The sequence below is a fragment of the Notamacropus eugenii genome, chromosome 1, assembly GCF_028372415.1.
Source record: "Notamacropus eugenii isolate mMacEug1 chromosome 1, mMacEug1.pri_v2, whole genome shotgun sequence".
In the NCBI taxonomy this organism is placed as follows: domain Eukaryota; kingdom Metazoa; phylum Chordata; class Mammalia; order Diprotodontia; family Macropodidae; genus Notamacropus; species Notamacropus eugenii.
In genome coordinates, this window is record NC_092872.1 from 604875443 (window position 1) to 604889141 (window position 13699).

General features: G+C 37.7%; 1 protein-coding gene and 1 long non-coding RNA gene across 6 annotated transcripts in view; one reads left to right on the top strand and one right to left on the bottom strand.

Annotated features, from left to right (window-relative positions):
* The window catches only part of ACOXL (acyl-CoA oxidase like), a 572636-nt gene that overhangs the window by 97368 nt on the left and 461569 nt on the right, over positions 1-13699 (bottom strand). For all 5 annotated transcript variants that reach the window (XM_072636271.1, XM_072636277.1, XM_072636298.1 and 2 more), the window contains exon 16: positions 13396-13483. In XM_072636271.1, coding sequence (XP_072492372.1) covers positions 13396-13483 — 88 coding nt within the window. The remainder of the gene's footprint in view (positions 1-13395; positions 13484-13699) is intronic.
* LOC140521371 (uncharacterized) overlaps positions 1-13699 on the top strand; it is a 180831-nt gene that overhangs the window by 52726 nt on the left and 114406 nt on the right. The window lies entirely within an intron of this gene.

A 13699-nucleotide genomic window follows, 5' to 3' on the forward strand; every position in this document is an offset into this window, starting at 1 on the left:
AAATATTTCACATCAATAAGGTTTCTTTAGATAAGGATGGGGGCCCCAAATGCCCTGATTTCTGTGAGACAGGTCTAGATTTAAATTATTTATATCTTATGGAGATCATATTCCAGAAATAGACTCTTTTCTATCTTTTTTTGATGTATATGATCATTTCAGTCCAAGAGCTCTGTGGATGTCTTTTGAATTTGGTTCTCTAGAACCAAGCTGGTCCTAGCTAGGAGAAAAAGCACAACTAGAGGCAGAATAAGTCAATTGGTAATAGTCCTTGAATAATCTCTGGATTAGGAGGAGGGAGAAGTAGATCTATTTCAAGATGGAAGCATGTGAGAAAAACCTTTCCACCACCACATGAACACTGTTAGAAAACTACAATATCCCTTCTCAAGGCATGGAATTCAGAGACCATATCGGCAAGGGAAAAAATTACTCCGCCTCTTGAGTACAACCAAGGGGAACCGAAGACAGTTGAAGATAAGGTTGGCCTCTGGGGTTCCTGTCAGCTCCGAGATTCTGTGATTCCGAGAGTAGAACTAGGCCTTTCTTCTGCATCTCTCCCCCCTCCTCCCCACATTATAATGTCAGTTTTTTAAGGGAGGAAAATGTTTTCACTTCTTTGTATCTAGAGTGCTCGGCGCAGGGTCTGGCACATAGTAAGTAGTTAATAAATGCTTATTGACTGAATAATTTCAGCTCTCCCATCTGACAACCTGGGTACAGACCAAGTTTAGAGGAGTAACACAGCCGATAAGCCTGTTAGGTGCATTCTGGTCAAAGTGAATTTGGTTATCTCTATTCCCTGCTATGAAAAGAGGAGTCATGACTGATTCTATTAAGCAGAGACTTTAGTCCTCAACTGATCTTTCAGAATATGATGAAAGTATCTCTTTTCCCCCTCACTGGCATAAAAGTATCTTTACAGCAATTGTCTGAATTTTGTAAACTATAACAGAATGCTTACTGCTTAAGATGGATTTTGCATGGAATTTAATTTGTGCTAATCAGCTGAAGACAAAGGGGTAACTGTATTATTTAAAAAAATATGTAGGGAAATGAGGCTGCTCACTTTTTAAGGATCCTTGGGTGTGTGACCTTTTGGAAGGGAATCATTCTTTTAAGAGCTATGATGCTCACCCAAGTCTGGAGACAGTGTTTTGCACAGAGTAAGCATCCAAGAAATGCTTGTTGTCTTGCATTGTTCTAAATGCAAATTAAGTATGAAGGAAAGGAAAGCAATCAACTTTCTCTCAAATTGAGATAATTTCATCTTTTATGGGAATTAGCTAATGCTCTAGAAATATCCACAGGGGACAGGAATACTCAAAGAAAAATAGGGGTCCTTCATTCATCAGACTTCCTTCAAAAGATGCCTCTTCTTTACACCTTCCTGACTTTAAAGATAACCCCTTCCCAAATTCTAATAGATTCTTTTTTCTCCACCTGAGTCAGTCAAGAGTTAAGGGTTCCTTTCAATTAATTTTAACATGCCTCCCCCCACTCCATAAAAACCTAAAGGATTGGAAATCTTGGCTGATCCTCTCTGATACTTAAACTGGTTTCTCCAGTTTACAAGTAAAGCTTTTCTTAAGATGCTGTATAGTTACAACTTAACAGCACTGCTGTTTCCTGAGACAATCTGAAATCACATCTCTCCATTACTGAAACATATCGTGATTATTTGAGGATAGTTGGAGCAATAAATACAAAAGGAAGAGAAGTAATTTGTGGACCTAGCATCTAAGGATAGCAAGAATCTGTTGATGCTTACTCACATCAACGTTTATTTGGTTTTAACTCTTATTCTCATCCACTCAAGCTCACCCATCTGTGTTACCAAGAACAGGCCAATAAATGGCTCTGGACCTCTGTTGCTTTCTCCACAAAATGATGTAGTTGCAGTAGATGCTCCGGAAAATGCTTTCTATCTTTAAGAGACTCTTGTTCTCTGAACTACTTCATTATTGAACCAGTAATAGAAGTAGAGGGCAAAAAGAGATCAATTACGTCTTCTTTTTCTTCTTTTTTTTATAAGGGAGGAAATAGATTTTACTAGATCATAGAATCAGAGAGCTAGAGCTGGAAAAGGCTTTAGTGGTCATCAAATCTAACCTTCCCACCTTAAAAAATGGCCATCTTTTGTCTTAACAATCCTTTATTTCCGAATGAATCCTTCCACTCTCCCCTACACATCTCTTATAACTAAGAATGAAAAAGAAAGCAGGTGGGTAAAGCTAACTGACCCATCCCACACCCATGGCTCCAGAATGGAGGGAGATCTATCTTTGCATCCCTTCTTCTAGGCCAACCTTAATCATTACAGTTGTACACCATTCACTTTTAGAGTTATTTGTGCTGTTATTGCTTTATCTGTTTATGTTATTCTAGTCTTTGTGCATATTCTGTCCCCCTCATCTTTCAGAGCAGGAAACTGGCCTGTGGCCCAACATGTTCATGACACGGGTCAGAAACAGGATTTGAATCCAGATATTCTGATTTCTGAGTCAGTGTTTTTTTTCCATTGTGTCCATTATTATATAGTCATTATTATCTAATGTTCGCTTCCCTAATCTAATATATGAGGAGACTGGATCAGATCAGAGGTTCTTAATCACATTTTGGTATGTTGTTATGGACCATTTTGGCAGTCTGGTGAAGCCTATGGACCCCTTTCTCAGATGAATGATTTTGAATGAATAAAATACAATATACAAGCTTACAGCAGAAAAAAATTACATTGTAATACAGTTATCCAAACAGTGCTCTCTCTTTTTTTGTTTTTGTTTTGCTTTGTTTCTTCTCTCTCTTGGTTCATTCCATTGGTTAGAATTCTTCTTTACACCATGACTAATGTGAAAATATGTTTAATATGAATGTATATGAATAGAGACTATATTAGATTGCATGCCATCTTAGGGAGGGGGAGAAAATTTAAAATTCAAAAGCTTGTGGAACTGAATGCTAAACTCAAAATAAATAATTTTTTTTAAAAAAGCAAAAAAAAAAAAAAACCAAATAGTTTCAAAAAGTTTGTGAACCTCAGATTAAAAAGAACCTCTGAACTAGCTGATTTCAAAGGTCCTGTCTACCTGTTTTCATTGCTTTCCTATGCTCCCAAAGAGAAGAGAAAGAGAGAAAAAGAACATCAGAGGCCATTTGCAAAACACTATTCTTTCCCTCTTATTTCTGTTCTTTTGAACACATGACAATTTTTACTTTTTATCCTCAAAAACTGTCAGAAACTCCATATGCTATGGGCTAGGCAAGAAGTTGGAACATATTCATAGTCCTCCAAGGGAACCCTTCTAGGAGGTGGCCTTTACCAACTATTAAGTCAACAAATTTAAGAGAAAATTCTTTCCTTGCTCAGATTAGATTTTATAAAGGCCCATAAATCAGGAGATTCTTCTGTAAGAAACTTCTTCTTAGTCACCTTGGGGTCAACTGCATTCTTTAATATTTCTTTGCATTTTACACATAAATGAAACATACTAGGGTATCAGTGAGGAGTGTATCAGAGAATGATAAATCCTTATTTATTCAGCTCTCACATTTCTAAGTAAATACATCACACACTCACATCACTCCTCACTTCTACTATATAATGTCTGAAGTTTTGAGTTAATTGTGTCTTGAGTTTTCTCTGTAAATAAGATCCCATAGTTCATAGGTTTCAAAAAAAAAAAAATAGAGTAGATACCATTCTCCCACTTCACTCCCTGACATTTGGACTCTAAACTGGTACTAAAAGCGATGTTTATCCTCCTGGCTATTTATTACACTTCAGATTTTAATGAAGATTTATAAATGCTTTGTAGTAAGAATTTATCATCTTAATGTTTCATTAGGTGGATCTGACGGGTTGAAAATTAACTAAACTTAGAAGTTCTTCCCCCAAAACTCAATGTTACACCTTTGCTGCTAGGTTTTAAGGCTCTCTAAAGTGGAAACATATGATCAAGCATTTTAAAAAAGAAAATTGTCACATTGAAAAGGCAAAGATAACATATGGGAGAAAAAACTCACAGAGCTGAAAGAAGGTTGGGTTGTTGAGAGTCAGTGGCTTCTATTTTCTTTTTGTAGTTCATTTTGGGTTTTGTGTGGGTGGAGCACGTGGAGACAGAGGCTATTTGCTAAATGTTTTGTGAGACTAGATCAGGTTTACAGGATAGCATAGAACTGCACAATGCCAGAGTTGGAAGCTCCTTGCCAGTAGGGATTGTTTCATTTTTTATGCTTATGTTCCCCAGTGTCCAGCATTTGTTCTGTCATTTCAGTTATGTCTGACTCTTTGTGACCCCATTTGGGGTTTTCCTGAGCTTCTCCAGCTCATTTTACAGATGAAGAAACTGAGGCAAACGGGGTTAAGTGACTTGTCCAGGGTCTGAGGTCAAATTTGAACTCAAGAAGATGAATCTTCTTGACTCCAGATCTGGTACTCTATTTACTCTGTCACCTAGCTGCCTGCCCAGCACTTAATGGGGGCCTTAATAAATATTTTTAGATTGATTGACTTCAAAGGTCATTTCGACCCACCCACAACTGAGCAATAATTTCTGGTACAATACCCCTCCCTGTCTGGTTCTCAGTTTCCACTTGAAGATCTCTAGTGACAGCTTGTTTCATGATATCTCTAATTCTTAAGGGATTTCTCCTTATATTGAGCCAAAATCTACCCTTTTACAACTTCTACTCACTGTTTATATGTGTCCTGAACAAGTTTAATCCCTCTTATCCCACCTGATAGCCTTCAATCACTTGAAGATAGGAATGTTGTTTACACTAATCTTTTAAACCTCTCCGAGTTTCTTCAACATGACCTCAAGGCTCTTCACTATTCCACCTGCCTTTCTTGGGGCAATGTTCTTTCTAAAATATAATTCTCATATTTTAACACAATATTAAAGACATAGTCTACAATCAGATACAATGGGGCTCTCATCTATTATGACTCTATATCTCAGCTAGGTGGAGAGAGTAGTGGGTCTGGAGTTGGAGAGACCAGATATCAAATATGACCTCAAACACTTACTAGGTGTGTAATCCTAGGCAAATCACTTAATCCCTGCCTGCATAAAACTAGAGAAGGAAAAGGCAAGCCATTCCAACATCTTTGCTAAGAAAACCCCATGGACAGTTGGTTCACAGGGTCACAAAGAGTCAGACATGACTGAACAACTATCTCATTAATGCTTCCATTTCCCATCTGCAAGAAGCTCAGTCTCTTTCAACTCCAGTATCCCTTGGTGGAAAGAACTATTTTCTTTTTCTTATTTGTATCCCCAGTACTTAGCACAGTGCCTGACACATAGAAGGTGCTTAATAAATGTTTACCAAATTTAATTTAATGCATTCTAAGATAATATGGTGGCTGGTGTGATTGCCATATCACATCATTGACTCACATTGAGTTTGCAGGTCTCAAAAACCCATACCTTTGGCACACAATTTTTTGTCTGGTCACACTTACTTTATCCTGAACTTAAGGTAGTTGGTCTTTAAAACTGAACTTGTCAAAAAAAAAAAAAAGAATTAAATTATATAGTAGTCTATTTCATTTTGTAATGGTGAACTAATATTAGATATGGCAATAGGGTTCTCAAGAAAAATGGGCATTAATATTTAAATGTAAAATCTTTGTCAATTCAATTCTGTCAACATCTATTAAGTGTCTGTTATGGGCAAGGCATTGTGTTGGATACTTAGGACAACAGGTTTTGTGCTTCCTTCTCTATTCACAACACATGGCTAAGACGCAAATCTATTAATAACCTTTTCATTCTTGAGCACCATTCCTTTGCGATGTATCACTACAACAAAATACTCACAACAAATTGCCCTGAACTTTTTCTCAGATGTATTGTTGTAAGCTCTGTCAGACACTAAACTTCTCACTCTGAAATTTAAATGTCACGGGGCCATGACTGACTAAGGAGTAAACAATTGCTAACAAAAAGAACAACCAGAAAATTCAAATGTTCTCGATGACACACTGGGAGAGAAATGTGAAAGAAAACTATAGGGCAAAAGATACATCCAAAGAGGAAGAACGGAGAGTAGGGGAAACTCAAATGAATGGCTCCTTCCAGCCTCTCCTCCGGGTTGGAGGGGACATGAAGGTAAGGAAGAACTCACTAAGGGTGAGCATGTGAAAAACAATAAAAACAGCACATCTCATATTTTACATGATTATAAGGGAGTCCAAGTTAAATAAGGAAGTCAACATGCTACTATTATACACACTGATATTGTCTGCTCAAATTTCTGTGTGGATTTACAGTTACAATATTAGCCCTGTAACATATGTAGTGAAAGTATTAGACAGCTAGATGGAGCAGTGTAGCCTGAGTCAGGAAGACCTGAGCTGAAGTCCAGTTTTTACACTTATTCAGCTGTGTGATCCTGGGCAAGTCACTTAATCTCTGTCTGCCTCAGTACTCTCATCTGTAAAATAGAATAACGGCACCTATCTCCTGTGGTTATTGTGAGTATAAATGAGATAACATTTGTAGAACACATTGCAAACTTTTGTGCTATATAAATGCTAGTCATTATTATTATTAATTATTATACAGATGTGGAAACTGAGGTACACCAGCACCAACTTTCTATTTCCTGTAGAGTTCCTAATCCAGTTTATAAAGCTGCTTAATTTAAATTCAACTGCTAATTAATTTAAAAGACCAGAATTTAGGAATATCTTAAAGGACTGAACACATTTTTGAATAAATTTTTGCTTTTCTCAAGTACAGTCATTTACAAAAGAGACCTGATGAATGGGAACAAAATGCCTTCGAGGTCAAATACAGCCCTGCCAACAAGGGAAGTCCCACTTAGAGTTTCAACTCTGCCTTCTAGTGTTAAGAGATTGCAAACTATTTCTGAGATGGGAGCAAAGGGGGGGAAACCAAAGCTGATGCATAGGAATACTTCATTAAAAAAAGCAACAATAAGAAGAAAAAAAGGAAATACCTGGAAATTGTAATTGGCCCTCCAGAGAGGTTGGGTCAAGTACCACTAAGCTATGTCCTGCATTGTTCTCTGTGAAGAGACTTTTTTCTTTTTCTTTTTTTTTCCCTTCAAAGGACTACAACAATGAAAAAGATAAGCAGCCTTGCAATCTGGTCATTTGTCATACACCTACCTCATCAATTCTTTCCACCTTCAAAGGAGAATTCATAGAAGGATTCTCTAAAGATAGCACTCTTTACGAAGAGGAACTCCTGGGCTTTGCTCCCTGGGGTGACCAGGAAGTAAATCATGACTTGTGATTAAGCCTTGGAAAGAAACAACTCTTATTCAGAGGGCAGGAGGAAGGCAGGCACTCTCTAGGAGAGAGCACTTAAAGCTCAAAAGCCCAGATAAACTTAACCTTCACTCCATGCTTGCTCTGAAGGTGGAGGGGGAAGACAATGAAGGTCTGAGAGGGGAAAACTCAAGGTCTCGATTGAAATGATGTAAACAGTGTGCCTAAAACTGAGGTTTCTATAGGTGTCTCATCTTCCATTTACTCTATCTATCTATCTATCTATCTATCTATCTATCTATCTATCTATCTATCTATCTATCTACCTATCTATCTATCTACCTACCTACCTACTTAGGTAACTTATACATAGCAAATATTTCCCATACTGTTTTCACCATTAGAATATGAACTCTTTGAGGGCAGGGACCTAGTTTTTGCCTTTCTTTGAATCCCCAGCACTCAGCACAGTGTTTGGCACATAGAAAATAATCAATGTTTGTTGACTATAATATGTACCAGTTTATCCAATCCCATGAATCAGACAATGTATGCAAATGTATCTAGGGACATGTTGTAACCCCCCTTTTCCCACCAGTAAAGCTTTTGGAAAGCAGGGATTGTTTTGTTTCTGTCTTTGTATCTGCTAGCCCAATGCTTGGCTTAGTTTAATAAATGATACTGAATGAATGTATTACATAGGTACCAAATATCATTACTCTCTTTATGTCATTCTTCTTATCTATTTCAAAGGGATTCATATAGAAATATTCTGGGACAAATTGCTATCTTTTTTATTATTCTTTTATATTATACTAGGGAATAAAATAACTCCTTTTGGCAATGAATAAATGTATTAGGATGTAATTTCATCCTCTAGTAGTAGTAGACCTCCTGGTACATCCTTGGTACAACCCAGCAGCATATAGGACAACAAGAACAATACGTATGATTTGTGAGGTTTCTCTATTTTAGAAACTTTCCAATTCATGTAGTTTAGAGATTATGAATATTTGATAGGGTAAAATCTATTAAATGGCATTAAGCCATTATTTATTGCATTAAAAAATTAATAATAATAAAGGGTCCTCCAATTTTGAGATTAGTTCCTGCCTGTAGCTTCCTCAGAAGGGAAGGCCAAGGGGGAAAATAAGCCAAATCCTTCAACCTCAACACAGTTTGGGGCTGTACCACCTGTACAAGCATTTTTTCTTTCTTTCTTTAGTCTTCGGCCTGGAAACATTTTCACATGGTTTCTATTTTGCTCATCAGCCAAATAACAGAACAAACCCAACAACTTAAAAGGTAAATCTTCTGTCTTGTGCTTCCTGAGTACTCTAAGAGTGTGACAAAGCAAGTATTTATACACCGTAATGCACTAAGGTCAATGATGCTTTTCTGAAGCACGGCCATTTATAAAAGAAGCCTAATGATGACTTAGAACAAAGTGCCTCCAAGGCCAGCTATGGTCCTGCCTAACAAAGGAAGTTCCACTTAGAGTTTCAACTCTGCCTTTGCCACCATCTCTCAAATGTAGCACATACAAGGGCAGTTCAAATAAAAAGGCACCCTGGCTTTCCTCCTCTACAGAAGGCAATCCCCATAGCTTTCACATGTCAGCAGAGGAAGGAAGATGGAGGGCCCTTTCTGTTTGCATTGTCCGGAACCTGTAATATTAGAGATCTGAAGTCTGGTCTGTTTTCATAAACCCCTTTGAAGTGTGCAAACACTTACCTAGGTGCTTCCCCTTCCTGGTCATTATACAATATTTAAAATTATAATTCTTAAATTCAGGTATGATAATGATATTTACCAGCAATAGATGCTGACTTGCAATATCTATTCTGTGACAAGATACATAGGGAACCTGTGGGAACCGGTAGTCTATCCTGAGAGATTGGGCAGGATCATTTAAGACTAGACAGAACTTTAAAGACCAGGGGTTTTTAACCTTTTTTTTTCCCATCCTGGATCTCTTTAACAGTTTTGTAAAGCCAATCAACCACATCTCAGAGTAATGTTTTTAAATCTATAAAATAAAATACATAGCATTACAAAGGAAGTCAATTATATTGAACTATGGTTAGCAAAATAATGTTAAAACAAATTTATGGGCTCTAAGATAAAAATCCCTAAACACCAGCCCCTCACGTTTTTTCAGATGAAGAAACAAACTCAGGGAGGTAAAGTTCCTTGACAAAATTCACACGAGTTTTAGTAGGTAGCAGGACCTAGATTTGAATCTACGCCCTCTGACTACAAGTAGAGGGCTCCTTTGACTATTCTACAATCTTTCCTAACAGCTCCTTTTCCCCCTCCTTATTGAAAGCATCTTCTGGTGGGGGCACAGGGGTAAAAAGCAGTTTAATGCTCCACCTGAACACTCCCCATGCCTTGGACTTCTGACCTTGTTCTCTTCCCTCTCCTCTGCTTAAATGCTGTTATCTAAGCATCCACAACTTCCTAAGTACTCCTTTTCTGCCTCTTTGGGAACTGTAACTATCTCTCCCCAGGTCTTTTAGACCTCTGAGCAGCTAGAGGAAAGGCAAGAGAATAAAAGTAAAAAATAAAAATAAAATTAAGAGCTAAGTGTGATGGCTTAAAAATTTCCAAGGCACTTTGCATTCGTGAGTTCATTAATAACAATAATAATGGCCAATACACTGCATTAAACACTTTATAATTATTCACTCATTTGATCCTCACAACAACCCAGGGAGATAGGTGCTATTATTATCTCCATTTTACAGATGAGGAAACTGAGGATTAGAGCAGTTAACTGACTTGCCCAGAATCAAATAACTTGCAAGTGTCAGACATGTTGCAAATATCCCTCAACATAAGCATCAGGTCCACTTCACAAAAGCAACAGAGTATGATGATAGTAGAAAAAAATAAAGACTGTGGTATGCGGGGTTGGGGTGGGGAGAGAAGGGATGGTAAACTGTAGGGAGCTGATGTACTCCTAATGATCCATGCCTCTGGCTCCCTGAAGGGGCTCAGATTTCCTTTATGGATTAACTAAGACTGTAGTAACTTGAAAGGTTTTGTATCAGGCTTCCATCTATTTTATGGGAATGGATCATGCACTTCCCACCAGCATGTAAACTTGAGCAGGACTTGTGTAAGTTTATCTGAGGCCATGGCATTTTCTTTCCCCAAGCTGGCATGATATTACAACACATGTGGGATGGTGAAGAGTATGTCTCGGAGAAGATAAATGCCAAACCTAGAGACCAAGTCTGGGTGCAGCTTCTATAAGGAATAACACTATTAGCAAAAGGAGAAAAAATAGACTGGGAAAAGTGCTGAGAATGTTAAAAAAAATACTGAAAAGAATGGTTTTGGTTGAAAATGTTGGTATAATACTTTAATAATAAATGTGATTGAATTTTTAATAACAAGTGAACAAACTGGTTCAGAACCAACATGCTCTAGGGAGCTTAGGAATTAATCCTCTGATGGCCAGAAGTTGTCACTGTTATACATTCTAATTATAAATACATATTGTTTTTAATAATGACATTCTAACTTCTTTGTTAGGGACCAAGATTGGGGTTTTCTACTTTCTAAGCTATAAATCTCACAAGTCTTATAAGGGAAAATTTGCATAAGAGGCAGCATGATGAAGGGGAATGAGTACACTGGGTTTTGAATCAGGAGGATCTGAGTTTGAATCTAATCCCTGACACCCGCTACGTGATACTGTTGAGTCAGTTTATGTCTCTGAGCCTGTTTCCTCATCTGAAAAAAAAGAGGTGGATAATAACCTCACAGGCTATTCTGAAGACCGAAGACGTTAATGCATGCTTCAAATGAGGCAGCTAGGTAGCACAGTGGATAGAGGGCCAGGCCTGGAGTCAGGAAGACTCACCTTCTTGAGTTCAAATCTGGTCTCATACACTTACTAGCTGTGTGATCTTAGGCAAGTCACTTAACCCTGTTCACCTCAGTTTCTTCATCTATAAAATGAGCTGGAGAAGGAAATAGCAAACTGCTGCAGTATCTTTGCCAAGAAAACCCCCAAAGGGGTCATGAAAAGTTAGACACAGTTGAAGACAATGAATGTCTTACAAAAATCTATGGAAATGGTAGCTATATTTATTTGCGAAAATAGTCATCTGTTTAATGGTTTAATGTTCTGAAACAGTATAGTGGGGGAAAGTACTGGTTTTAGAGTCAGAAAGCTTGGGTTTGAATCCTGGCCTTGTTATATAGCACTTGTATGAACTTGGGCAGTCACTTAAACTCTACTTCTTTCCCTACTTAACAAATGAGATAATTGGATTAAGAGGATGTTTAAGGTCCCTTTCAGCTCTAGATTTTTCCAACTCTAGCATATCCTGAAATCTCTGGATTGGTTTAAAAGTGTATTTTAAAACAGTCTTCTCCTTAAGCTTTTGCTAACTAGTTAACATTCATGCCAGATTATATTTCTAATGAGATTGATAGAGTCACAGGTCTTTCACTCTTGATAATGCTGGACAATGTCATTCTCAATCTTAACCTTTTCCTTTCCCTTTCCCTTCACTGTATTCTCTTTTATTCGGGGCTTTGATTACCCAAGTCAGACTATCTGCTTGTATTTCTGATCCAAATTCCTTTGGGGGTCTCTTCAGGATGCTTTTCTTCCTAGTTTGAATTTAACAGCTGCTTGAGCAAATTCATCACTGTCTACTGGGAATTCTTCATTTGATTGTTACACATGCTCTGAGCATTCCTATCTTAAAAAAAAACAAACTATTACAACGATTAACCCATTTTTCTATTTTTAGTACATTTCTATGATCCTTGAATGCTATAATAGCATAGATTTTAGTTTTTCTGCAGTTACCTGATAGGTCAGAATCCCTTCCACTTGACTTGCATTTTAATACTCCTTAGATAAATTTCCTGAAGGTCTTTAATCATTTTTGTTACTGCTGTTAGCCAAGTAGAATGGCCTGGAATCTGTTTTGATTTTATATGTGCTTTGGCCACATCAAACACTTGGCATTTCCTCATGGTTAATCATTTTAAGGCTTTCAGAGACTGAAATCAGTTTGGTTTGGGCTCACTTTCTTTTCCTCTTACATAGTAAGAGTGAGGTTTTAAATGCCCCCAAACCTCAGGCAATGGAACTAGGTTTTTTTTTCTTTCTGTAGTCCCTGGATATCAATTTCTTTATTCAAACCTTGACTGTCATATTTCTGGTGGTGACATAGATACCTGAGAGTCATTCTTTAATATTTCTGAATAATGACAATCACATTTCTAAGTATTTAACAGGTCTCCATCTGGAGACCGCATAATTGACTAAAACTGTCCAAAAGAGATGTGATGTCAACTGGGAATTTCTAACTATATGTATTACAGAAATCCCTCAGGCGTAAATACTGACAATATCTTGGTCATTTCATGTCATCTTCTCTACCACCACCCCTCCACCCATTAGGGTTGTCATTATCAGTTTTTACCTGAAGTTAAACAATCATTCTGATGGCAACCTGCTGCCTTGCTCCTCTCTTCCATGGCTCTTATTTAGGTTCACATTCAGTGACATGGTAGATTTTTTTTCTTTTGTGCTCTCTCAGGCTGAAATGAATGTTGTTTAAAGGGCTGAACAAGTTACCCACTAACCTGAGGATTAGGCCTAAGCTGTTAGTTCTGGTACTTAAAATTCTTCAGGCAGTGACCCTATTAAAACAATCTCACTTTATCTGTAGATATGCCCTTGAATTTATTTATTGACCAATGACAGTCTTCTTGTGATGTGATTCGGGCTCTGTGCCACGTGGATCTTTGCCAACTGGCTCCCTTTTGGTAGAACATTCTATTGTTTCAAGTTATGTCAAGTGAGCTGTTCAGTGTGCTCTTCACACTGGCTTTGACAAGCTTCACTTTGCTAGATGTTCCTGCTGAATATCAGTTCATTTAGCACACAAAGTCCCATGTTCTAACTTCAGTAAGTGATTCAGGGGGCCTCAAAGTCAACATTTTAGGCTCTCCAAGAGGTTTGCCAAGTCTCTGACTGAAATGCCTCACTCCTGGACTAGGACGTTAATGTTTGGAAACACTCATGTCCCTAATGGGGAAAGTCATGTTACTCAAATAACCTTCAGGATCATCATGTCATTCACAGATTATAAATTCAATAAACACCAACTGACCTCTGTGTATATGCGCCAGGGACAAGGAAGTGACATGATGAAGACATGAATTCCAGGCACTGAAAATGTCCTCCTTCTTGGTCATTACCTGTCAAATTGACAGAAGGAAAATGACTCCTTAAATAGTTTAGAACTTTTTTTCTTAATTTATTGTTGCTACCAGAATGAGATATGCAGATAGAGCAGAACTAGCTCAATTAAGTGTACACAGAGAATCCCCCACTTCTTGATTTAAGTTAGACAGCACAGTGGATAAACTGCTAGACTTGAAGTCCAGAAAGTCTGAGTTCAGTATTAGTAGTAG